The 24,537-nt window shown below is 44.8% G+C and overlaps 1 protein-coding gene across 1 annotated transcript in view; it reads right to left on the reverse strand.

The window, feature by feature from the left end:
• The window catches only part of LOC124719705, an 88,826-nt gene extending 67,852 nt beyond the window's left edge, over nucleotides 1-20,974 (reverse strand). The window contains exons 1-2 of the mRNA XM_047244910.1: nucleotides 20,884-20,974; nucleotides 20,440-20,692 (exon numbers count right to left, since the gene is read on the reverse strand). Of these exons, the coding sequence (XP_047100866.1) occupies nucleotides 20,440-20,692; nucleotides 20,884-20,974 (344 nt within the window). The remainder of the gene's footprint in view (nucleotides 1-20,439; nucleotides 20,693-20,883) is intronic.
• Nucleotides 20,975-24,537: the final 3,563 nt, after the last annotated feature.

Here is a 24,537-nt window from a genome sequence, read left to right on the forward strand (position 1 = left end):
GAATCATCTCACGAAATTTCAGTCACCAACTTTCTCCTTCGAATGCGAAAATATTTTGCTAACGCAGACATACTTAGGGAGAAACGATCGTCGTAATAAAATAAAGGAAACGGGAGCTATCAGGGAAAGGTATGGGCATTGGTTTTTTCCTCGCACTGTTCGATATTGGAATAATCGAGAATCGTTGTGAAGGTCATTCGATGAACCCTCCGCCAGGCACTTAGGTGTGATCTGCAGAGCATCCATGTACATGTACATCTAATGTCGTTTCACAGTAGATATGCACTGCCTGTATTGTATATGAATTGAGAAACCTCTTCGCTCTCTTCTGTCACTGCCACTCATTTTAAAGAATCGCGACGGTAGACCGCTCGACTGCCTCCTTCGTGCAGCCACTGGCCCAGTGAACCTCCATCGTACCGAGATCACACAGCGAAGGGTAGACAGCGCTGACAGCGCGAGTCTGCCGAAATCGAGAGACTTGTGCCGGCCGGAAGACGCCGCACCGCGACGCCGGACGAAGCGCCGCGCTCTTCCGGGCGCCTCCGAGAAGGACCGAGCGGAGCCGAGCGGCAGGCAGGCCGGGCCCGTGGCCCAGACACGCTGCACGCGTGACTTGAGGCACGGCGCGGCCGGCCGTGATTATGAGCCTCTACCCAGCTGCGGCGAAGTCATTCAGTCAACTCCTGAGGCGTCACCGGTGGCCACAGGTTGGATGTAAGATTTAATACTTCACATATGTTCGTTCCATATTTTGCAGGAAAAAGATGTCCATTTTTACAAGTGACAAACAGCAAGCGTGTAAAACACAATGCATCAGAATAACACATATTAAAAGCATAATATTGCCAAGGAATACAGCAGTATCAAGAGCCATCAACTAGAGATAATTACAGATAACACTGCAATATATTGAGAAATGTCATTAGACCAGCTGATAGTATCAGCTGTGAGAGTAATATGTACATATATGAGAATAACATCAAAATAAGCTGGTATATATGGTTCAAATGGCTCTGAGCACTATGGGACTCAACTGCTGAGGTCATTAGTCCCCTAGAACTTAGAGATACTTAAACCTAACCAACCTAAGGACATCACACACATCCATGCCCGAGGCAGGATTCGAACCTGCGACCGTAGCGGTCTCGCGGTTCCAGACTGCAGCGCCTAGAACCGCACGGCCACTTCGGCCGGCCAGCTGGTATATAACGAGGACAATGCCAGCCGAGCAGCGGAAATCTTCGGTTATCTGTTTACTGAATGTCGTAGTGTGAAGGCGTTACTAACGTTAACGGGATTTGCAAACGTTTAAATAATAAAGTCTTGTACGTCGAAGAAAGTTCAAACTCCTGCGCCTCACTCACCTCAAATTGCTTGTAACACCATTTTTAATGTTGGCAACTAAAGGTAAAGCTGAAGGATGCAAACTGTAAGGAAATGGAAGCAGTAATTACAAAATAAATAAGGGTGCATGTGCTTGAGATCATATATTATTTGGGACAGTATATATTTCTATATCATGCACTACCGCTTTTGCGTCAGTCACCTCGCTCGTGAAATTTATTTTTTCCTGCGCGAAAGTAAATATTCAGTCATAAGGCTGTAAAAATAACATGTTGGTAATATCTAAATCAACTTCCACTTCCATACTCTACAAACCCCTGCGAAGTGCGTGGTAGAGGGTTTTTCCTGCAGTAGCACGCACTGGACCGTCTCCCCGGCCACTTCGCTCCTGTGCGCCCTGTAATTAGTGTGCCCTCGTCTTTGCCGGCCCTACGAGAGCGACAGCCAGGCGTCCGTCTTGTATTCTCAGATTCCTCGCTTCATACAGCTTCTTGGAATGTTGTGAGTAGGTATTCATCTTGAGGTGATTTATCTCGTCTTTGATTTAAGAACAAAAATTTGAAAAGATTCAACCTTGAACAAACACGGTTTCTTCTCTTTTTTACCGATACGTATTTCGGCCATATTTCATTATCACCAGCGGGTTTCCTTTATTCTTCTGCAGAGTAAAGAGTAAAATATCGCATTGCGATACGCATATTTTTGGGACTGTGGAAATAGCAGACAGGGACATCAGCAACAGCATGTGCCATTAACGCATACATACTTCTTAGAACGTTTCAAATGCAAATCTACAATTCCAAAATTATACGTTTCCCCGTGTAACAATATATTCTTTCTAGAATGAAATTTTCTCTCTACAGCGGAGTGTGCGCTGGTATGAAACTTCCTGGCAGATTAAAACTGTGTGCCTGACCGAGACTCGAACTCAAGACTTTTTCCTTTTGCGGGCAAGTGCTCTACCAACTTCTTTTATTTTCTTTTTTTATGAAGAGGAAAAGAATTTTTCGCATCCACCCACGCGCGAACCCACGACCTTCCGTATCCTATTCCCGCGCGCTAACTACATTTTTTTTTTATTTCTATTAGGAAGGTCACAGGGCGTGGTCACACTCCGCACTGGCAGTGGGGTCTCTTCACGGCACTGCCGGTGCGTCGAGGCCCAAACCCCTCCCACCCCTTTTCTCATGTCCCCAGTTGGGTCATAGCACTAAGTGTGCAGAAATCTTAACGCAAAATTCCCATTCTCCGATGTAAGAAAGACAAGGAAACCTCTTCTCTGAGTAGGAACTGAACACTTATAAAAACTTAACAATTCTTCTTGAATCACACAAATACTTTGGAAGTCGAACACGAGTAACTCTGAACAAAATGTTTTGAAAAAACTCTTCGTGTAACATAGAAGTTTCGGAAGCAAGGTAATAGTAAATAATAATAAGAACACAACTGACTTTTAATTTTCTTCTGTTCGTTCTCGTTCAAGGTGTTGTAGTGGTGCCACATATTTAACCGACACCCATTCTTTCAAAAATGATCTTCAGCATGTTGCCGTAGTGCTTCTTGTGGTTGCGATACGTGCTGATTTTTGCGTATTCACACTTCATGTAAACGCGGAATTCTATCTCGTTGTCCGACCCAAGTTTGTTGATGACATAACTAACATATTTTCCCAGTAACCAGCTAATGGCGTTCGTTTTTAATTTCGGAATGTATGTCATGTCTGGTCTCAGGAGAAGTGATTGCGTTATATATTCGGTCGAGGATCGGTGAGAAAGGCGCTTTGTTGCCTGCTCCAAATCCAGTTATTCACACTGCCGCCACAGGTGAATCTATGGGTGAGTGTATCCGCCAGATTGCGTTTTCCACAAAGGTGTGTCTGGTTTAAACCGATCCCATATAGTCTCTCGTTGGTGCTGATGACATTGTTAACTGTTTTGTACCATGCGGAAATAGCGTCTGCAGATAGCCCGGCATAGTTGATGTTCCGCCATACAGCTTTCCAGTCACAATTAGGGAATTTCTTTTCAGTTTTGTTTCTGCCCTCATTTAACTTCCTTTCAAGTATGATGTCGCGCGTTGTGATACATGTGTTGCTTCTGATTTCGTCACTAAGGTAACTTGCTTCGAGGGAAAAGTCCCTCACATACTGCAGACGGGCATTAATCCTTCGCACATCAATCGGTGCTTGCAGGCTATGGGGTGTCACAGCCTCAAAGAGCTTTGAGGTTATACATTGTGGAAGTTCTCTGAGTATATGGAAAGCTCGTTTGAGGAACAGAGCAGACGCTTTATTTCGAATGTCCACCAAACCGAGGCCCCCGTTTCTGACATCCAGTATAACGGTAGTCGCACCAACCCTGAATATGTCTCCTCGCCATAAATAATTGGTAACAGTGGACATGATCCCTTTCCCTACTAGTTTGGGGATTGGAAATACCTGTGCAGTGAAATACGCTTTAGACAAGATGCAGGAGTTCATGAATCTGACTTTTTGCACCTGGTCCACAGTTCGATGGATGTTCTTCATTACAGCACCATGAACTTTCCTCCTAGCTTCCGTCCATTTAAAAGCAGCCATCCTCAGCGGACATGCCATTAAGGTTATTTCCAAAGTTTTATGTCTGTTGTTTGTTTTGCCCATGCCAGTCGGAGGTGATCTAGGCCCCGCAGATTCAATATTTTACTTTTGTTTTCATTGGTTGTCGCTCCCGACGCTAGACAATACTTTTGGATTTCGCTTTCCAGTGTAACTGTCTCCTCCTTATTCCTTATCACAACACCCACGTCATCAGCATAAACTCGTATGACGGTTTTCTCACCACTCAATGTTATGCCTGTTAATCTTGCGTGGACAGTGCGGAGAAAGGGTTCTAAAGACACGGAAAATAAAAACATAGATAAGGGACTGCCCTGTGGAACCCCTCGCCTTATCTGTATGGGTTTAGATGTTTGGCCATTGATTGCTATTTTCGCATTTATACCTGTTGCAATATTTCTTAGCATGTTGACAATCTGAGGATGGAAAGCCATTCTTGACAGCGTCGCAAAGAGGTATCTATGACTTACGCGGTCAAAAGCTTTGTTGAAATCTATAAAGATTAAAACACATTTTATACTTGCCACTGACGTAATTGCAATGAAGTCTCTGTATGCAGATAGACTTTCGAATATCGTTCTGGTTGGAGAACAAGATAAATGATGACTCAATATTTTGTTGGAAAAGGCACGGAGTCTTTTGTTGATAATACGCGAAATTATTTTGTAATCAGAATTTAGTAGCGAAAGAGGCCGATAATTGTTTAAGTTGGTTTTGCCTTTACTTTTAGGAATCAGTACTATTTTACTTTCCTTAAACTCTGCAGGGACCGCTTTTCCGGTCAGGACCTCATTCGCCATGGAAGTGATCTTGTCCCCAATTATAGACCAGTAGCGGGCATAAAAATCCACAGGGAGGCCAGCAAGTCCCGGAGATTTTTTGAGAGGTGAGTTACGCACTGCCTCATGCACTTCATCTTTAGTAATAGGTGACAGGATGTCAGCGTTTTCTGTTCCCGACAATTGTAGACCTAAAATAGTGAGAAAGTCCTCGAGAGCTGCATCGTCCACTGTGTTAGGGGCATATAAGTTGTCATAGTACCTGTGGACTTGGTCCAGTATTTCTTTCTGGCATGTGAGCCTTGCACCAGTATGCGTCTGGACTTCAGCAATAAAAGCTTGACGTCTGTTTTCAGCATGCCGCACCAAGTGATACAGAGAAGCAGTTTCACCAGCTGCTACTGATGTGGCTTTCTATTTAATTTTTAGTCCCTCCATCTGTTGCTGTTTAATGCTTAATAACTTGGCTTTTATTTTTTGATATCATTCAGACGAATTACGTCATCATTTGCCTCTTGATAAAAGTCTCTTAAAACTTTATAATAAAACTCCATTGTATTCCTCAACTCCCTGCGCCTCGCTACACTATACTGCACGACAACTTTCAGCAACCTTGGTTTAGCCCTCCTAGTCAGTGACTGTTGGGTGCTTGTCTGCTGTGCGGAGGCACATAGTCCACGTTACTCTTATTTTCTGTTCCAGTTCTTCGTCAGTTAAAACAGACATACTCAAATTCCATTGCCCTCTGAATCGACGGGTTGGCTGTACACTTAAATTAAAGCAAGTTAAAAGTGTACTGTGATCGCTAAAATACACGGGAACAGTTTCAACGTTTAATAAAAAATTTTTCAAATTTGGTGACACGTAAATTCTATCTAGTCTGCTGCGGGAGTGGCTGGTTATATACGTGAACTCGACTGATGTCGGGTGCTGAAGTTCCTATACATCTTTGAGTTGTAGATCACTTACTAACTTTTTTAACTGTGGCGAGTAGTTGAAATTGGGTTGTTGATCTTTCTGGTTTAAAACACAGTTAATATGTCCACCTAATATAAGAGAACACGGATTTTTCCTCAATAAATAAATTAGTTCATCTTGAAAAAACATCGCACCATCCAATTTATGGGAATTTCCTGATGGGGCGTAAAGGTTCAGCACAGTCATATCGAAAATTTTTATGCCTACGGCTCTTCTTGATTCTAGTCGTTCGATTTCAGTCACCGGAATGCCTTCCCTTATAAGAATGGCTGTACCGATATTGGCTTCCGTAGAAACACTAACCATTCCAAAAAAGCCTGGGATCCGAAATGTCGTCATCGCAACTTCTTGTAGCAACGCGATATCTGTCCCAGACTGGTACAAGAATTCTTATGATTCTGCCAATTTGAAGGGTGACTGTATTTTATTAATGTTAATAGTAGTAGTGCTATAAACTTGCATCACAGACATACCAGAAGAAGCTATTTGGGATGAGGATCGGTATGATTATAGCAGCAACGTGCTTCTCCACAAGTCACGATCTTTACAAGCTGTGTGCCCATTACATGCACTAACTTCATAGAAAAATTTTTACTGCTTTTAAAGAAAGTGCTTGAAAAGAAAATTATCCTGAAATCCTGACAATGCATTGCTATAAGTCACTGTGGTCTTTCTCTTTCTCCTCGTCACTGTTGGCCCTGATGACTTCATATTTAATATTCTTTTTCTTGATGTCTTTCTTCTCTGGTGTGGTTTTCGCTTGATGACGCGTGACAACAAGACCTGGTTTCGGTCACAGCCTCCGACGGTGGCCGTCTTGCGCAACGGCGGTGGCTTGCGAGTCGTCAATATTTGGCTCCGGGGTGTTGTCGTTTGCGTTGTCTTGCTGGCGAGGCGGTGATGCTGGTTTATTTCCTCCTTCGGCGCGGTGTTGCGCTTCGGAGCCAGCAGGTTGTTTACTTGGTACTTCCTCGTACTGTTCGCACTGTATGGGCTGTGCACTCGATGCGGTTATTGCAGCTGTGACCTCAGGCTCAGGGTCACATTTCCGTGAAAGGTCACTACCAGCTGCGTCACTATCTGTTCGTGGCGGTATAATTCCTTGTGCGGAAGTGGGAGCCAAATCGACCTGCATTTCATCTCCTTTTACCACTTCCAACAGGACTTGGCTTCGGCTTCCTGGCAACGGGTGTTTCACAGGAAGAGTCCTCATCAACATTTTTTTCAGTGTCCTCTAGAGGACGCTTTTTAGTGGGAGTCTCGCTGTCACGGGACGGGATTTCAGCAGTTAATGCAGGTTTTAAAGACGGAAAGTCATTAACATTAAGTGCAACATTTTCAGAGGTAGTAACAGGATCCACGACAGCCGCCGCCTCTGTTGTATTACTGGCTGGCAACAAATCGTTGAGTGTTAATTTCCGGCGTTGCGTAAGGTTATTTGTTAGCACAAAAACACGGCAAGGGCAGTCCTGACGGAGGTGACCAGACTCGTTACATACATGACATGTAGGGGTTTGCCCTGAGTAAATAACATGCGCCTTGTGTCCGTCAACAACGATGTGGGAGGGAATGTTTGCCTTCACTTCCATCTCCACGGAGCGAATGCCGTTAAAGCACTGCAGCTTGAAATTCGAAGCCCACCTTTCGTTGACTATTTGCCTGACAACCCCACACTTTGAATAGACATCTTTAATTTTCGAGTTGTCTACTTCTATGGGAATATTCAAAACCCTAACATTTCTAATTACAGACTCGGAATTACTGAGTTTTACAGTACTTTTAGTATATCACGGTGTATAAATTCCGTTTCATAACCAAATTTTTCCAGAAAGCGGTCTACACTCACGGAATCGTTAAACTTTACAAAAATGCAGTATTCATCAGAGTCTAGCTGCATGGTATGAGCAGATTCAGGATGAAGCCCAAATTCCTCGGTAATCTAGTCGTGTATTTCAAGTGCAGAGGGCTGTACTCGACGGGTGTACTTGTCGAAGGTGAAAATCACAGTGTTTTTTCTCACGGAGTTTGCCATGGTGTTCTGCAGCGAAGAAATTTCGGACAACGCCGAAATCCCAACAGCAATAAGTAGAAAGACGACATGAACGAAGACCAATAGCTCAATTTATAACACTTAATTCACGTGCAAAAAGCCGATAAACAGTCACGAAACACGAAAACACTGGCGTAAACACTGAACGTTCACGGAGCAAACTCGAGGAGCGTGCGACCGCGGCGACAGCTAAAGCCAGACTGCTGGCCACGCGAATTGAGCTACCCAAGCACGACTCACGCCCCGTCCTCACAGCTGTAATTCCGCCAATACCTCGTCTCCTACCTTCCAAACTTTACAGAAGCTCTCCTGCGAACCTTGCAGAAACTAGCACTCCTGGAAAAAACGATATTGCGGAGACATGGATTACCCACAGCCAGGGGGATGTTTCTAGAGCGAAATTTTCACTTTACAGCGGAGCGTGCGCTGATACGAAACTTCCTGGCAGATTAAAACTGTGTGCCGGACCGAGACTCGAACTCGGGACTTTCGCCTTTCGCGAGCAAGCGCTCTACCAACTGAGCTACCCAAACACGACTCAACGCGGTACTGGCGGACTGAAAGCTGTGAGGACGCGGCGTGAGTCGTGCTTGGGTAGCTCAGTTGGTAGAGGGCTTGCCCGCAAAAGGCGGAAGTCCCGAGTTCGAGTCTCGGTCCGGCACACAGTTTTAATCTGCCAGGAAGTTTGAATATATTCTTTGTTCGGCAGAAAAATGAAGGGAACCTCTCATGACGGTAAAGCTTCGCCGAAACATGGATGGGTGAAAAAGAAGAAACTGTGTTTTGTCTAAGGCAGGACGTTTTCAAATAACTTTTATTTACAGGTAGGCTTTAAGGGAATAATTGCGAATGCTAGTACAGGTTTCTGTGTTTCGTACATCTACGTGTTTCTGTAAACCGACTGATTCCAAATATTACTCACTGGTATGGCAGGTGTAGGATAACTATTATCTGCTTATTTTTTAAGTGCACAGTATTACGTTTACAAACAAGTAAAGGAAGTTTTCGGTCTTCACTGCAGTTTAACTCTCGATTGAGCGCGACTATGCGTAAAACGCGCCAACCGCAGATGGCATTGTCTTGTCCAGTTCTCTGCATAATAAATAAAAAAATTGCATTGCTGTTATAAAATTGCCATTATAGCTTCTGCTAGCTCAGTGGTAAGTTGTGTTGTCACACGTCCAAGTGAGCAGCTGAAACGTATAATAAACAACGCGTGTGCCGTCTTAGAATACAAGGTACACAACGCGCCCAGTCGTGTAAGTGGCGTTCCTTTCACTCTCATCTCGTTACTTTTTGTCCACAAGCGGGCCCTGCCACCCTGTACAGCCCACAACAAAGCTGGCCGACAACGAGGAGGCTGCGTGGCCACTCGACGAGGATCCAGGGTTCGACACCGAATCAGGCAAGGAAATTGGCGATGACGCTGAGGAAGAAGAGGAACAGTCTGCCACACGACGTGACCGAGGTTCGGATCCCGAACGGGAACACAATTCAGACGATGACCGCGAACAGTCGCTCTCCGCTGTTTATATTTTTATTAGGAAGGAGAAAAATGAAAATGGAATCAATTATGCGCTAATGTAGTCATAAAGACAAAAAGAAAGAATATTCTAGAAATATTTCCTGGGTCAGAAAGTGTATCCAGAAAGGTCATAAGTGAAATGGACAGTACTTAGCCTGGAAACGATTGACAAAATATTAAGTACACACTCTTCTGTACTCAGTCTAAGAAAGAAAGTGTACAGTATTCAAGAGAAAGGGGTGCTAAAAACACTACAGAAGAAGAAATAACGGCATTACTGGGATTGCTTTACCTCTCTGGGATTACGCAAGCCAGCCACACTAATGTTGTCGTACTGCGGAAACCAGATGGCAGAAGTATGGAGATTACGGGAGATGTGATGAGCTATAGAAGACTGCTGTTCCTTTTACGTTGCATCCACTTTGACGACAAAAGCTCAAGACAAGAAGGGAGAGCAACCGATAAACTTGTTGCAATAAGGCAGTTATTACAATGTGACAAATGGAGGGGTCTACATAGTCGATCAACTGGGAAGAGCGTATTCCATAGCATGGGTCACCAAAAGATGGCTACTGGTCGTATCCTATTCTGTAATCGATATAGCTGGAATAAGAGCTCAAATCATTTTCGACGCAAATGAGGTAAATCCAGAAAAAGAGCATTTTCGTTGAAAGACTTAGCATTTTCCCTTGAGAGGTTTCAGCTAGTCAAAACAGATAAGGTTGCTTCACTTTCTGTCAACGTAGCAACTTTCCTACAGAAAATCAAAGATCCGTGGGTTGAAACAATTGGGTAGCCTGCCACCAAGGAAAGAGGACGGCGTGCTACATGTGGACGAGAGAAAAAGAAAAAGCACCTCTACTACCTTAAGTTGCAGCTCAGACCGCAGCTTTCTTTAGCAAAAGGCATGGGAGAACAGCGCTTACACGTGAAAAGTTTCAAGTAGTTCTCGAAAATGCGTAAGACAGTTAACAATGCATATAGAAAGAAATTTGTGATAAATGACACTCTCCAGCTCGAAGGTTAAAATCTTATCCAGATGTGATTAGGTACATGCGGTGCTTTTGCTTTGAGGTAGTACTTTTGGACGTGCTGATAGCCAGTAAAGGAATATTTCAGTGAAATGGTTTAAAGAATTTACTTCAAAGGCCCAATGAAATCCTTACAAGTTTTCTCCCAGAGCAACTTACGCTGTGCCTACGTGACAGAAGTTGCCTGCCTGTGGCAGTTCTGTCCAGTTGAAGCCGCCGACAAGAGGCGCCTTGAGCCCTGTGCTGAGACTGCTGGTGGATTCACGCCATCGGTTTTGCCCAGTAGCGTGTGTGGGATACAGGTCACGTGTGTGGACACTGGAGCACTCTGCAATGCAGAACACTGTTGCTTCTCTCTCTCGTGATCCAGACCTCGAGCAGAACAGACTTGGCAGACGTTCCATGAACGGCCACCAACATCAGTTAATGTGAATCGCCTCCCCTTCCGTTGCCATCTTCAATTAGTAGTTTGGCCTCCTAGAATGGCCTAAACCTGGTAACTTCCGTCTCTAGGCGCGCCCCTTGCACAGTGTGCACTGAAATATATTCTCTTTATTTTAGCTATTTTCCTGTACTGTCATTCGACGGCAGCCCCGGATGCCCACTTATAAATCCTGACTGCGCGACCTCCTGTGCGTTGTCGTCGCGAGCAACATGTCCCCTCCTTCCCTGACCATGTTCACTTTGTTGCAGACAACTACACCGTCTGTGCAGTGACTGTTAACTACGTCTGCCAGATCATTAACGTCCGACATGTGCAGCAGGAGCCCAGCAGCTCCCCCGCGACACGCCTGCCCGTGAGCAGGTTGACAACTGAAAACATGTATATAGAGGCATGTGGACACCCATAAGTCTAGTTTAACGAGGATGAGCAGACAGTTGGCCGTGAGGTCATGGAAGGAATCATCTGGGAATTTGCCTGAAGTAATTTAGGAAGATTACGAAGTAACATAATCAGAACATCTGGTGGGAATTACACAGCCAGTATCATCCTGTATACAAGGTCAGAGTGTTATAAACAGCGATTTGAAAAGCTCGTAAACCGTTTGTCAAACAAGGACACCTGATCCGTCTATTGTGACTTACACTTGCTACTGTTTGCCCAAATCATTCCAAACAAATGACAGGAACATCATTGTCATCCTCATAATCGTCATATCAGCCTTTTCCCGCGTCATGTGGGGTCGGCGTTGTTTTGCCAGATCCTTCTCTTCCATAAATTTCTATCCAGTGCTTCTTCTCTATCTTTTCTCCCGTAGGTCTCCTGCTACCTTGTCTTTCCACCTCAGTTTCGGTCTTCCTCTTCTCCTTGATTTTTCGATTTCTAGGTCCAACTCTTCTCCACGCGTAGTACTCCCCTGTTCTCTGCACGTGTAAATACCATCTCAAACTACTTTCTTCGATCTTCTTCCCTATGGGCTCCACTTTCACTGTTCCTCTGGTTTACACTTTCCTTAGTCTATCCTGTCGTGTCACCCCACTCATCCACCTTATCATACTCATTTCAGCCACTTCCATCTTTTTCTCTTGGACTTTTGTAATTGGCCAAGTTTTTGCACTATACAGCATCGCAGGCCTCACCACAGACTTGTTAAACTGCAGCTAACCTTCTTATCACACAGTACTCAGCTCAGTTTCCTCCAGTTCATCCATAACTATTTATCCTCTGCTGTATTTCGACCTCCAGTCCTCCATTACTTTTTATGTATGAGCCTAGGTATTTAAATTTCTTGATCATCAGCTGTTCTCCTTGCAGATTAATATATAGATTTTTCGCATCCTTTGTTGGTTTTTCCTCTTCCCGGCATAAATCCAAACTGTTCTTTACATACGTCGGTTTCTAGACGCACCCTGTTTTCAAATATCCTTTCCAAGATCTTCATTGTGTGGGACATCACTTTTATCCCTCTATAATTGCCCTTATATAGAAGCATACTGCTTCTCCACACATGCGGCGTTCTTTCTCCTTTCCAGATCTTCTGCATTAGATCCCAGAGAATGTCAGTACCCTGTTCTTCCAGACTTCTCTATGCTTCTATTGGGATTTGGTCAGCTCCTAGGGCCTCCCGTTTTTCATTTTCTTCATCGCATGTTGCACTTCTTTCCTACTTATACTTTGGGTCACCCTTTCATTTATATCTCCATACTCATACTTCTCTCATACATTTTCCTTATTCAATAGCCTTTGAAAGTACACCCACCACCTATTCAGGATTTTCTCAAGGTCGTATAATACTACACCTGATTTATCCTTTATCGGCCTCACTGATGTTATATCCTTGGTCGCCTTATCTCTTGCTTTAGCTGTCCGTAAGAGTTGCTTGTCGTCCTGTCTTCTTTCCAGCTCTTCATACGCGTCTTCCAAGACAGGAACATGCATACCAAAATGCCGTGGCTGACATCTTATCATTCCGAGAACGAGGTGCCGGAGAAAAGAAAATGTCAAAACTGAAGCTGTGAGTACATGTCGTGAGTCATGTCTCCATAGAATAATTTTATTTGGAACTCATTCAGATGGTTTTTGCATACAAAAATGGGAACTGTGAGTCCTTCTGGATGCAAAACGATTTTGTTGTTTAGTTATTTATTCGTCAGTCTAGTTTCATTAATGGGTCATGGGGTCTTTATATCTAAAACGTGCAGGGAATAGCAGAGTTATAAAACACTGTAAAACATTATTATATGTGTACTGTTTGTTTTATAAATACTGTTTTCCGTGAGTACTTTCATAACACATTATTTATTATACAGTACGGCATGTTTTTAAGATTGTTGTTGGTGTTTGGGGCATATTTTCTGTGTGCCTCTGTTGCCGTTTTTCGCGGCATAGGTTTTGTCATCTGCAACTGTATGAGCGGCTATTACTAAACAAATACAAAAACATTAACTTATGTATGTCACCGTTACACAGTTGGGATTGCCGTAGTGTTGTGGATACAGTTTTGATGGTACTCAGTTGTTACATAGTTTCGCGTGTACTTACGTTTGCTGCAAGGCTTTCAGCTAATTTTACACACAGAAAAACGTAAGTTTCGCACTTCGTTCATAATACAAAACATTACGCCATCTTGCCATTAGCATGTGTCGCGAGAAATGTGTCGCATGTTACAAGGACGCTATGAAAATTGTAGCGAAATTTCTGACTACTTCTGTTGTTCGTTTGTGTCTTTTTGCGTGTGTGTGCATTCTGTTATGTGTAGATCACTTTCGATATTAGTAGAGGTACAGTTTTTGTTCATTGGGTGTCTTGCGAAAGTGGAATGTGTGCTGTCACTTTTTAGGACTCTGTGTACTTCGTTCGGATATTTTTGATTGTTTCTCCTATGGGTTAGCCCTGATAGCAGTTACATGTGAGCTGGTATATTCTAGCATGCTGAATTTTTCTGAGATTCTTTTGTCTGGTCTTAGCCTTTTATGAACTATGTTGTTTGTTTAGAATGTTATTGGGATCCCTTGCTTTTTCAAGATGTTTCCAGTTCTATGTGATGTTTTATTACTGTATGTCAGTGTGTACCATATGTTTCCGTTTCCTGGAGTGATGTGATCTGCTGTGTTGTCTGTGTGTTTGGCCTGTGGGTTTTCAGATTCTTTGCTTGTTCTTTTGAGTGGGTGGCCACTATTTTTATGTTTCATATTTACCTTGCTGTTGAGCTTGTTTATGATATCGGTTTTGTAGTCATTTTCAACAGCAATTTGTTTGATTGTAAATGGTTCAAATGGCTCTGAGCACTATGGGACTTAACTGCTGTGGTCATCAGTCCCCTAGAACTTAGAACTACGTAAACCTAACTAACCTAAGGACATCACACACATCCATGCCCGATGCAGTATTCGAACCTGCGACCGTAGTGGTCGCGTGCTTCCAGACTGTAGCGCCTAGCACCGTTCGGCTACTCCGGCCGGCTGTGTTTGATTATATTTAGTTCCTGTGTGTACTCTTCAGTTTAAGACGTGTTCTGTTTATCCTGTGGAGCATGGGTGCAAAGCTGGCATATTTACTGAATGTATGGTGGTTGGATGAGATATGGGTAGCAGTGGTTGTGGATGTGGGTTTTCTGAAGATGGAAAAATAATGTTGGTGCTTGTTTCTTGTAACTGTAAGATTCAAGAAATTTAGATTCTTTTTTTTTTTTCTCTTTCCTTTGTGAAGTGGGACTGAGGTAATACTGTGTTGATGTTACTGTGTAGCTCTTCAACTGTATTGTGTTTCATCTGTAAGTTAATTGTGTCATCCTCGTATTGGTACCAGTCAATTATTTTGTACTCATCTTGTTTTAAAAAGTTGTTGAATATTGTGTTCTCTATACGATCCAAGAATATGCCTACTAATTTCCCACTGAGTGGAGATCCCATGGTTAGCCCCTCTTTTTGCAAACAGAAGTTATTGCTGAAAGTGAAGTAGTTTTGTTCAGTGATTAGACTAAGAATGGATGAGATTTCATTTATTTGTCTTTGTGGGAATTTCTTGTACTTTAGCTGTTGTTCTATAGTGTTTATAGTTTCTTCTGTGAGTATATGTGTGTACATGGATGTAATGTCAGAAGATACAAGTTTTGCTGTTGGGGGGATGTTCTTAATTTTCTCTATTATGTCTTCTGGCGTTTTGAAGCTTCTGTTGTTTGTGTATGTGTATGTTTTCTCTAGGAATGTGCACATGTGTCTCTCTGAAGTCCACCGCTGGCCTGACTAGAATGAGAAGTTTGTGGACCTTTGGGAGGCCTGTTAAGAGTGGAGCTCCAGGATTCCTTTGTATCATTCTTTTTGTCTGGTTCTGTGTGAGGATGTGTGTGATGTTTTGTATTAATGTCTCTGGGTTCCTTTGATATCTTTGTGTTGGATAATCACTTAGGTTGGTCATTTTATTCTATCCCAGAAGTTTTTCTCTTCATACCAACAACAACAGAAGAAAATTATTACATACAAAAAGCAATAGTGAAAGGGAAAAACGTAATAAACGAAGAAACAACACTTTTCAACGACACAATCTTCACTGCTCTCAGAGAACTGACGCACGACACACAACAGAAAGCACACACTTGCAAAAGAACCACTCGCCCATCAGACAGAGACACATAAATGAGGAACGGAAGTCGTCAGAACTCGTGCTTAAATTTTCATAACCTTCTTGCAACGTGTGATACATTTTTCAAGAGACACGCCAGCGGCAAGTTGGCGTAACGTTATGCATTATGGAAGAAGTGCGACGGTTATGATTTTCTGTGTATAGAACTAGCTGCAAGCCGTCCAGCGAACATGAGTACACGAGAAACTACGTAACAACCTAGTACACACCAAAACTGTATCCACAACACTACCGTAATCCCAACTGCATAAGTCTGACATATGTAAGTTCACGTTTTCGTATTTGTTTACTAATAGTCGCTCGCAAATGACATGATTTATGTTGAGAAAAACGGCAAGAGAAAAACACAGAAAATATGCCCCAAACACCAACAAGAATCTTAAAACCACGGTGTAATGTATAATAAATAAGCTATTATGAAAGTACCCACATAACACAATATTTAAAAAACAAACAGTAAACATGTAATAACGTTTTACACCGTTTTATAACTGTGCTATTTTCTGCATGTTTTACATTGAAGGCGATATTTGTCTCTGAAACTAACATGGGCAATGAATAAATAAATAAATGAACAACAAAAATATTTTGCATCAAGGCAGACCGACAATGCCCACATTGTTGTTTATATCTCGGTACTACAGTTGGTGTGAGAAGTGTCCACAGAAGGAGGAGGACTGGGTTTGAGTGCCAGCCTGACACGCAGTTCCCACCTGTCAGCAAGATTCAGGTTTCAGATTAGTGAGAAATAACGTTATCTGTTATCATTACAATTGTCGTAGTTATTTGTCGCTGTCATTGTTAGTTCGGAGACCGGTTTGATGCCGCCCTCCATGCTACAGTATCCTGTGCGAGCCCCTCCACTACTGCAGCCTGCATTCGTCTGAACCTGTTTGCTGTACTCACCACTCGGTGTCCCTCTACAGGTTTTTCTCCCCACACTACTTCTCCATTACCAAACGGACGATTCGCTGACGTCCCAGGAGGTGTTCTGTCAACTGATCCCTTCTTTCAGTCAACTTGTGGCATATTTTTTACTGTCTCTAATTCGATTCAGTATCTTCTCATAATGGTTTAATCTAAACACCTATTCTTCAGCAGTTTGCTCTAGCACTACATCTCAGTACCTCATATTCTCTTCTTGTGTCTGCTGCTTACCATCCATGTTTCACTTCCATACAAGACTACACTCGTGACAAGTACTTTAAGAAATGACAGCCTAAACGTCAAATTTATGTTAAACAGCAAGAAAATTACTCTTTTCCAGAAATGTTTTCCAGGCCCTAGCCAGTCTGTATTTTATATCCTGTCTACTTCGGCTGCAAATAATTATGTTGCTCCCTGAATAGGACAATTCATCTACTGCTTTAGAGAGTTCCTCCCTAATCTAATTACCCTTTTGAATGTGACAGGTCAACGTTTCAGCAATCTTATTAGCTCGCTTAGTAAGATATGGATATGTTGAGATGTATTTCACTACTTAATACACACATCAAAAAATAGATTGCATCACCTCGGTTCCGAGAGTTCCGGAACCTGTACAGAAAATTGGAATAGATATCAATATAAACATCATTTCCACCCTTTTTATTGGTCAAGAAAACCACACGTTTCACGTTGTTCCACCATACAGCGAGACCTTCAGAGGTGATGGTCCAGATGCTGTACACACTGGTACCTCTAATACCCAGCAGCACGTCCTTTGGTATTGATACATGCCTGTATTCGTCGTGGCGTGCTATCCACAAGTTCTTCAAGGCACTGTTGGTCCAGATTGTCTCACTCCTCAACGGCGAATCGGCGTAGATCCCTCAGATTGGTTGGTGGGTCACGTACCGCGCTGCACGGTGTCGTGGGTCCACAGATGGACTTCGCCACGGACGTCGGGAGTGAAGTTGCGCATTATGCAGCCGATTGCGCACAGTTTCAGTTGTAACAGGAGGTCCTGTGGCTGCACGAAAAGCGTTATTCAACATAGTGGCGTTGCTGTAAGGGTTTCTCCGAGCCATAATCCGTAGGTAGTGGTTATCCACTGAAGTAGTAGCAGCCCTTGGGCCGCCTGAGCGAGGCATGTGGTTTGCAGTTCCTGTCTCTCTGTATCTCCTTCATGTCCGAACAACATCGCTTTGGTTCACTCCAAGAGGCCTGGACACTTCTCCTGTTCAGAGCCCTTCCTGGCACAAAGTAACAATGCGGACGCGACCGAACCGCGGTATTGACCGTCTAGGCACGGTTGAACTACAGACAACACCAGCCGTGTACCTCCTTCCTGGTGGAACGACTGGAACTGTCGGATCCCTTCCGTCTAGTAAGCGCTGCTCATGCACGGTTGTTTACGTCTTTGGGCGGGTTTAGTGACATCTCTGAACAGTCAAAGGGACTGTAACTGTGATACAATATCCACAATCAACGTCTGTCTTCAGGAGTTCTGGGAACTGGGGTGATGCAAAACTTTTTTCATGTGTGTATGACGGAGACATAACCATATTTGACAGAAAATGAAACTAAGTAAATGAATTATCGTTCGATGATCGACAGAGCACGAAAATAATATCACAATGGAAACATTTTCCCAATGTTGTGTTACGAATTTAATCACAACCCATCATACCTCAGCATAAGAACATGAATCCTAATCCGTGATTATGTAAATAGTAGTTGCAGAACATCAGGAACGTTTTCCTTTGCGATATTAAAATGGCATTATATGCAAATGAGGAACTAAGATTGGAAATTTGTGTATGTTCAGTGAACAGTACACATATGCCTCTAACAGCAATAACAACACTTGGGTGGCGATCGTAAAACGATATGTCTTTTGTAGAAAGAATGTAATCCACCGATTATGGTACACCATTTATGAGTGAAATTAAAAACGAACAATGTGTCCATGAATCGCCAACTACAAAGTTATTTCCCACCTGATGCTTATCATAGACGAATTAAGTGTTGGCTAAAAGTGTACAAAACGCAGAGCTTCTGGAAAGCATGAACTAATCTCATCAGACGAAATGCTATGCCTCCACTTAATTGAGCACAGAGGTCGCTTTGGAGGGCTGGATGCCGTGCTGCAGCGGAGGGACCAGGTGGTCACGTGACGCTCCACCGTTGACGTCAGTGGTGACGGTGAGGTGACAATCCGGTGTGTACATGCCAGTCGCTCGCGTGGGATGAGGGCGGTCAGTAAAGTTACACGATCTGTTGGTCTATCAATGTGGACTGTCCAAGTATCTGCAAAGAATGGTGAACCACTCGTAGTGATGTGAGGCAGTGGCGTAAAAAGATCCCAGCCGACAGGGCTGTTGACGAGTGTCACTCCAAGTGACTGGCGATCGCTTTCAAACCAGACGGAAATTGCCAATGCCTGGCAAAGCAGCTCCATCTGAATCAGCTGCCTAGCAATCGTTCGGAAGGCGGCTGCACAGACTCGACATTTGGAGTCAGCGGCCGTCGCTCACACAGACACACACAGCTGCGCGTCTCGAATGGGCCAAACCACACAGAGATGGACGGTGGCTGGATGGAGGTGCGTCACACGAGTCGCGCGATTTCGCCTCTTCTGAAACTATGTAGGTGGCGATGGGACTGACGGCCTATAGAGGATGCAGTTCAAGCCACTGGTGGTTCCATGGTGTCATAGGGGTGTTTCTATCACCGCGACTTGGATTCAGTCACTACGGTCAATGTGAACCTGAACCAGCACGTTTATTTCAATATTCTCGGTGACGAAGTGTCGCCCTATTCTCTGGACACTTGCGTTGTAGAAGATGAGACACACAGTCGTGTTCCCAGGGCTGCGTGCACACACTCCCGGTTTCACGAACACTCAGGCGCCCTACAGCACCTCGAGGCGAACACTAGACAAACCGGTCTCAGAGCTGCAGGCGTTGTACGGTACTGTCTGGAGCAGCAGCTGAGACGTGGCAGCCGACGTCCCCACACACTGGTAGCTCTGCGGGATCTGATGCGTCAGTGGGAGGCCTCGGGCAGATGCTACATATCTGAAGAAACTTCCGGAACTCTCTTCCCCGCCGAGTTGACGAAGTCTTCGAGGCTAGAGGCGGTAATACCCTAATGCCATTTCATGATCTTTGAAGCAAAAGTTGGCTTGAATGTGACTGTCTTACTATAACTTAATGATGTATGGAAAGAATGGGAGTCATGCACCAGCTAGTTTATTCGAATCCTTACCTAGGTTTAAACAGATATAAAACTTTCTTCCTAGGAAGAAGTAGTAACGTGTGTAAATTTATTCTGTGAAAAGAGAAAACAGGTCATAAAGCTCAGTCAACACTAAAATGACCCATATAAATGCTAAGGTATAGCCACATGGCTTAATGAACAGTAAAGCAAGGTAAAAGTGTAAATAAACATCTGACGTACCACTGGTTGGCTGTACGATTCGTATGGCTTCCATAATTTTACTGTTGCTGACTGCTGCCATGTTAGAGATTTTAATTACGTATGTACAGCAAATGTTGTGGAGTATTACTGTAGCGTGATGGTGCAGGGTGTCGACTCTATAATTGCTTCTTTCGAAAAGTAATTAATTTAGCCACTTGCAGTGTTTATTGTTCACTTTTGAACTAATTTACAACTAACAACGATATCGAGCTACAGCTGTTGTCATCTCAAACGACGCTGTACTTTTATTGATTTTTGATAATACGGTTGGGAAATAGGAATATAAATTCAATTTTAGTAACGCAAGCAGTCTCGATGAAAAGCTTTTATTGTTAGTTACCGCTTTCAGTCTTTGACTGTCATCATCAGATCATTTACTGTCTGCTGTAGCGACATGCGGAGACAGAGAGCGGAGAGAGACGTATGCCACGAGGCACATTCCATTGACTGCTCGGTGGAAAGTGTCAACAGAAGAGGCGGCGGCAGAAGGTAATAGCGCGCTTCGTCTTTGGGTCTCATAAATGTGCCCTTATTGACAGATAGTTAGTATCGCAAAATAGGAAAAGTAGGTGACAGCATTGAGAATAAATTTAAAGAAAGAATTAGTTGTACGGTCAGTAGTAATGGCGTCGAGTGGTCTACATACCCCGGTACAGAGCAGGAGTCGATACAGTCGTCAGCGATCCGGCAGTCGAGCTCCTCGATGAGTTCGAAGGATTCGTCCCACGTGAGGCGGCGGAGCTGCGCCAGGGCGCCGGCGCACCCACCTCCCTCCGCCGCTCCAGCTGCTGGCGGCGGCGACAGTCCGGAGTCCCTGAGGCGGTCTGCCAGGCGCTGCAAAGCTGACCACGCGGGGGGCGGCTGCTCGAGGCTGCCGCACTTTAACGCCGGTGACCAAACTGCAAACCGTTCTTCAGTCACCTCGAGGTCTGCACTCGTGACTCACGAGCTTCCACGGGCTACTCGTATGCACATCACTACTAGCAGCTACTGAAAGTGAAACACTAAGAGAGCTGCAGCGAACGATAATCGACACGGCGTGAGGTGTGCTGCACACTTCTACAAGCAAAAGGTCAACAAGTCAGCTGACTGTCAGCACGGCGGCCACTGCTGCGGCTCCCCTTGACGAGGAAGCGGGAAGAGCTGCGCCGACAGTACAACACTGGACACTGTGCCGTCATTCCGTATGAGCCGAAATTCTGACTGCAGCATCGCTGTGGATGATCCGTGCATCCAGGCCATGAGCAGAGCGGAGAATGCCACGTTGCACTCTCGCCCGTCTCACGGGGAGCCACTCGCTATACAATACGTAATTGGTGACACTGGTCGCATCTGTTACATTTCTGAGTCCTTGAGACACCTCGCTTGCGATATTTTCGACATCCTTTCAACAAAGTAATTTAATGTCGCATGTCAGGCATGCTGTTCTGCCCCAGCTTGACAGAGTTAGCACCGCTACCACAGGAGCGTGCGATGTACCTGGCTAGGCGCAGACAGTAATATTTAAGTCGAAATCACACTTATCGTTAACTGGTTTGATTGGCGAGATTGGGAATAAGACATATGGACCCGTGCTCATAAACCTTTGCAGAACGCCAGAGCAGATACAGTCTTACGTTGGTGTCAGAGCTGGCAGTGCGGGGCTGGAGAGGACACTCCAGGCTGGCCGAGAGGCAGCTGGGCTGCAGGCGGCAGGGCGCTCCAGACTGGAGCGGCAGCCGGTGGGAGCCTTTCGTGGTGACTTCAGATCTCCAGTCCAGGCTGGGCCGTGAATGACGACCCCAGACATTCTGTACTCTCATCTCCTGGAGCGCCGCACACTTAGCCTGTCTCATCACAGTCTACCCGCCAAGTACTGCGTCACAGTCAAATAACTGCAGCCAGAATAGATCGAATCCCCAATGATGTAATCGGCATACCACTCTCCTCTCGCTTTAATCTCTGGGATCCGCCTCTGAGCTGTATTTTCCTCTTAGCTGTAGCCGTGTTTACCCACGGTATCTCGTTAGGTAAGCAGCAGAGGCGCTGCCATTCGTTGTTCTGTACACTTCCGAGGCAGTAGTTGCACTTCTGTCCCTTTGTACTTGTGTGGGAACGTTCAGCGCTTACGGAGCAGGGAGAAAACAAATGTACAAATGTAATAGCTAAGTACTCATCAAATGTTGAGATCATTTTTGAAATAATCGAACTGAAATTGTCGACCGATATGCAAGTGCGGTTGACATACGGTTCCTCGCCGCAAATAAAGCAGCAATGAAGGCACTGAGTGGCAGAGAGTGGCTTTGGACTAAAAAGCGCTGTTCTCACCTGCCAGAAAGGTTACGGCAGAATCTCTGGACACACAAAAGACATTCTGCCTGCTCATTCCCTCACGAGGCTCACGTCTTTTTGAGCAAATGCGTGATAAAACCTGCAGTGAGCTAGACTGCAAAATGAAGCAAAAGGAAAGAAGAAAGCGTAATGTCTCTGTGAAGGAACAGACGGTTAGCCCGCGCAGCTACACTCGTCAGATCCGCTTCGCTAAGGGAGTCCAGCTGAGGCTATCTCGGCGGTGAGCTGACCTCGCCGGTAAACATTCTGAAAGTTCCGTACCTGCCCACTGAGACTGCTAATTCTGATGACGTCTCTCGCTGTCGGTGTGGCTACCGGGCTGTAAACATACAAACAGTCGCTTCTGATGGGACTGTGGGCAGCTGCTACTGTTAACCGAAAAATCGGGATGCCATTGCTGTATGTCTATTGTAATTAACCACTGCGAATGTTCGAGTAATGCATACCTGATATCAATGAACGTAATTGACTCGTACAGAGGGAAGTCCACGCTGCTGACCCAACATGGAGACCTCCGCCTCGTCGTGTCTGAGGGCCGACTGACTCACTTGGCGCTCTCCGTAACCTGCGACGTATTCTCGCGAGAGCCTGTCCCCGCCAACTGTGTAGCGATACCTGAAGCTTCCCGTACTGGAATAAGGCTACAGTTACGGCCAATGACGAGGGACTTTCCCTGACAATTTCTGTAACGAAAGGAAACTACTCCTATTGTGATTAAGCGAAAGTGTGTTTACGGCCGACTGGCGCGCCTCCTCCACGTACTCCCCGACCTGTGTGTCTGGCTGCAGGCAGGCCGGCCTCCCACGCAGCGGGCCACGGCCCCCACCCCCGCACTGGGCGACTCGCGCCGCGGGCCGATCGCGTTCTCCGGCCGTGGGAACACACTCCAGCCACAGCCTGGAATCTCTATAAGTTTGGAAACTCTATAAGCCTCAGAAAACAGCTGGTTGAATGTAATGGAACAATCGTCCTTCTATTCTGCCTCGTATGTGATCATTTGTTCTGCATCTTTAGTTTTTATTGTGTGATATTTTAACTTGTTCATATAGCAAGTGTATGTCTGAAAGCATTACCCGGGGACTGATAAGGTACACTTTCTCTTCTGAACCTCCGTGCGGAAGTTTTGATGATCGTTCCTTCAGCAGAGAGGAGCGAGGGCAAAGATCGCTAGAAATACACTGGCGGAAAAGAAAATCTCAGCACAAAATAAAAATTACTGTAGAGGAATGAGATTGCGGGCGTACATCGCTCTGGATGACACACCTTATAGCTACGAAGGGAACTATGAAGTACAAAACCCGCTGCCTCAGCTCGAGGTAAAGCAAAGGTGAAAAAGCCGAAGTAAGGCATCCTGCAGCTCTTTTAATGTAAATGTTTGTAAAAGTAGCATTTGGATTTCCTGGTCAACTCCTACCAATAACCCATTTTATTTTCCGTGTTTGCTGTAAGCTACGGGTAAAGACACAAGCTGGACATGCACTTGCGTGTCAGATGTGACAGCGTTCGGCGGCCCACATGTTGCCCACGATGCTAACACAACACTGGCTGATGATGCCAACAGGGGGCGGGACTGGAGCTGTCAGATGCTGTCGACAACACGAGCCTACGGAGCGTAGCTGAACTGCTTAGTTGACGAGTAACTCACGACAGTGCTACAGTGCTAGTGCTGTTAATACAAAGCAGAGCAATGGCGCCGATAAACAAAGCAAACATTGCGTTATATCTTCAGAAACAGTAGCCAAAGTCGAGATTTGATCAGAAAGGAACTCAAGAAATTTCGCTGAGTGTGAAAGAAGTGACGCATGAGTCAGTGGAATGCGTGGTGTCGTGCGAACAATGTACAAGAGGAGTGCAGTGATGGCGATACGTGCACGGCACTGGAAAGTTGTACTGAAACAGGTGTGCTGTAGTTAATCGTCGCTGCCGCACAGAGGGCAGCAGCTCCCGTTTCCAGTCAAACGTAGTGAAGGACAGTCGTTGTCCAAGGAGCGGATGCTAAACATAATCACGTACTTGGAAAATCGCAGACAGCATAGGAAAAGAACAATTACGAACATATTTTGAACAAGCCTGCAGAAATATGACCGTTAGTGTGTAAGGAAAACTACAGACATTCAACGGAGGACAAGGCACACTTGCGCGTTTCAAGGACGCTCGACATACATTACAGAGATTTCAAAAGAAGCAGTGGATGCTTGCATGACGTCAAACAGTGCTACAGCAGTGTGAGACGTGAGATAATGAAATTTCGAAGAAAGCGTCAACTTGACGATGCACAGTAAACTACAGGATCGACCGAAATATTTGTAGATGAGATAAGCAAATTTGCCCCGTCGTTGAGTAAGGAATTTGTTTTCAACTGCAGCCAATCGGCATTTGAAGAGGAAACGTACATGAAAGGGACCCTGGAAAT

This window comes from Schistocerca piceifrons, chromosome 11 (assembly GCF_021461385.2).
Source record: "Schistocerca piceifrons isolate TAMUIC-IGC-003096 chromosome 11, iqSchPice1.1, whole genome shotgun sequence".
Lineage (NCBI taxonomy): Eukaryota > Metazoa > Arthropoda > Insecta > Orthoptera > Acrididae > Schistocerca > Schistocerca piceifrons.